At 38.2% G+C, this 1,467-nt stretch overlaps 1 protein-coding gene across 1 annotated transcript in view; it reads right to left on the minus strand.

The window, feature by feature from the left end:
• Nucleotides 1-501: 501 nt before the first annotated feature.
• The window catches only part of cip2a (cellular inhibitor of PP2A), an 18,401-nt gene continuing 17,435 nt past the window's right edge, over nucleotides 502-1,467 (minus strand). Inside the window, exons 16-17 of the mRNA XM_013915765.1 lie at nucleotides 1,370-1,462; nucleotides 502-802 (exon numbers count right to left, since the gene is read on the minus strand). Coding sequence (XP_013771219.1) covers nucleotides 656-802; nucleotides 1,370-1,462 — 240 coding nt within the window. The 3' untranslated portion in view covers nucleotides 502-655. The remainder of the gene's footprint in view (nucleotides 803-1,369; nucleotides 1,463-1,467) is intronic.

Here is a 1,467-nt window from a genome sequence, read left to right on the forward strand (position 1 = left end):
AAATTACAATGTGGAGACTCTGCAATAATTTAACAGAAGTGCTTATTTTTCACTTGAAATTTTTTTGTGGTCATTTTTAGATTTAATTTTTTATCGGCAGGGAATATAATAAAACCTGTCTTCCAATTAATTGTATTATAGTATCGGTATCGTATCGGTTTGAAAAAACTGGTATCGTTGCATCCCTAAAGACTGCGGCTCACCTATCAGACGACTGGACCATCTCACTATTTGATCTGTTGGGAAGCCAGATAATATTCTGTTCACAAGAATTATCAAAAAATACTGAACAAATCAGAAACATCTGCCTGAAAACATCCGTCAGCTCTATAAATATGTAAATGATAATTAAAAATTTATTTCAAAAAGCAGGCCGAGGCTACAGTTTATTTTAGTTACGTTTTAAAATATTTTCTAAAAGAGGAATTTACAAAAACGATCTAGGATGTACACACATATCTATCATTTATTTACCAAATAAAAACACAGACACAGAAAAACTGACATATTTTAAAATATAAGTTGTGTTTAATACAGTTCATTAAGTGTTTTCTATAAAAAGTTTCCTGAAGGTTTAAAGCTCAAGCTTATAGTCTTGAAAGTTGATGGGGATGTTTTTCAAATCAGATTTTCTCCGGTGCAGCTCGGTCGCTGCTCAGAGCGACAGGTTGACGTCGCTCTTCATCTTGCCGCTGCTGAGGCTGTGGATCATGGCGATCATCGCAGAGTGTTTGTTCAACTCGTCCTCCTTCTGCTTCAGCTTCGTCTCCAGCTGACTCTTCTGCAGCTCCAGAGACGACGCCTGGAAAACAGAAAATGTTCTACATCAAGAAACCAGCCTGGGTTTATCTCCTGTCTGCTGCCTGATCATCGACTTAAACCCTGACAAGCTTGGATTCGTCTGTGGACAGAAGCTTTGGGACAGGCTGCAGGAATCTGTTTTTGACTCCGTCTCACGCCTCGATGGTTACAAGCTCTTTAATTTTGGGATTTTTTTTTTTAAAGATCTGAATCTAAAAAGCTGTTTTATTTTATTACGTTTATTAAGTTGTCAAAAAGGCGTCTCACTTTATGTGAATTTGGACATTTTGTTTTCCCTTTTTGGAGGATTTTAGTTTCTTTCTTTGTTCATTTTCGAAGCATCGTTTGTTTCTTATCAGCATCTCTTCACACACGTGAGAACAGAGAACGACTTTTCTGTCAATTGTCCATCAAATCACAGGTGCATGCATGAGCTAAAATTAAGGCATCAAATAAAAGAAAAAGAAGCCCAACAAAATCCTTTACATGTTAAGGAAACAAAGGTATAGAAGCTGCAGGTGTAGCTTGGAGCAAACGTGTCGCGTTTGATCGGCACTCCTGTTGTTACCTTGATGCTGGCGTCCTTCCGGGCCTGCTCTGTTTTGTTGAGTTCTTTCCTTAAAACATCCACCGTCTCCTCCAGGTCTCTCCTCTCCTGCTCCTTTT

Source organism: Pundamilia nyererei, unplaced genomic scaffold (assembly GCF_000239375.1).
Source record: "Pundamilia nyererei isolate P.nyererei 1_Seehausen unplaced genomic scaffold, PunNye1.0 scaffold00361, whole genome shotgun sequence".
Classification (NCBI taxonomy): Eukaryota; Metazoa; Chordata; class Actinopteri; order Cichliformes; family Cichlidae; genus Pundamilia; species Pundamilia nyererei.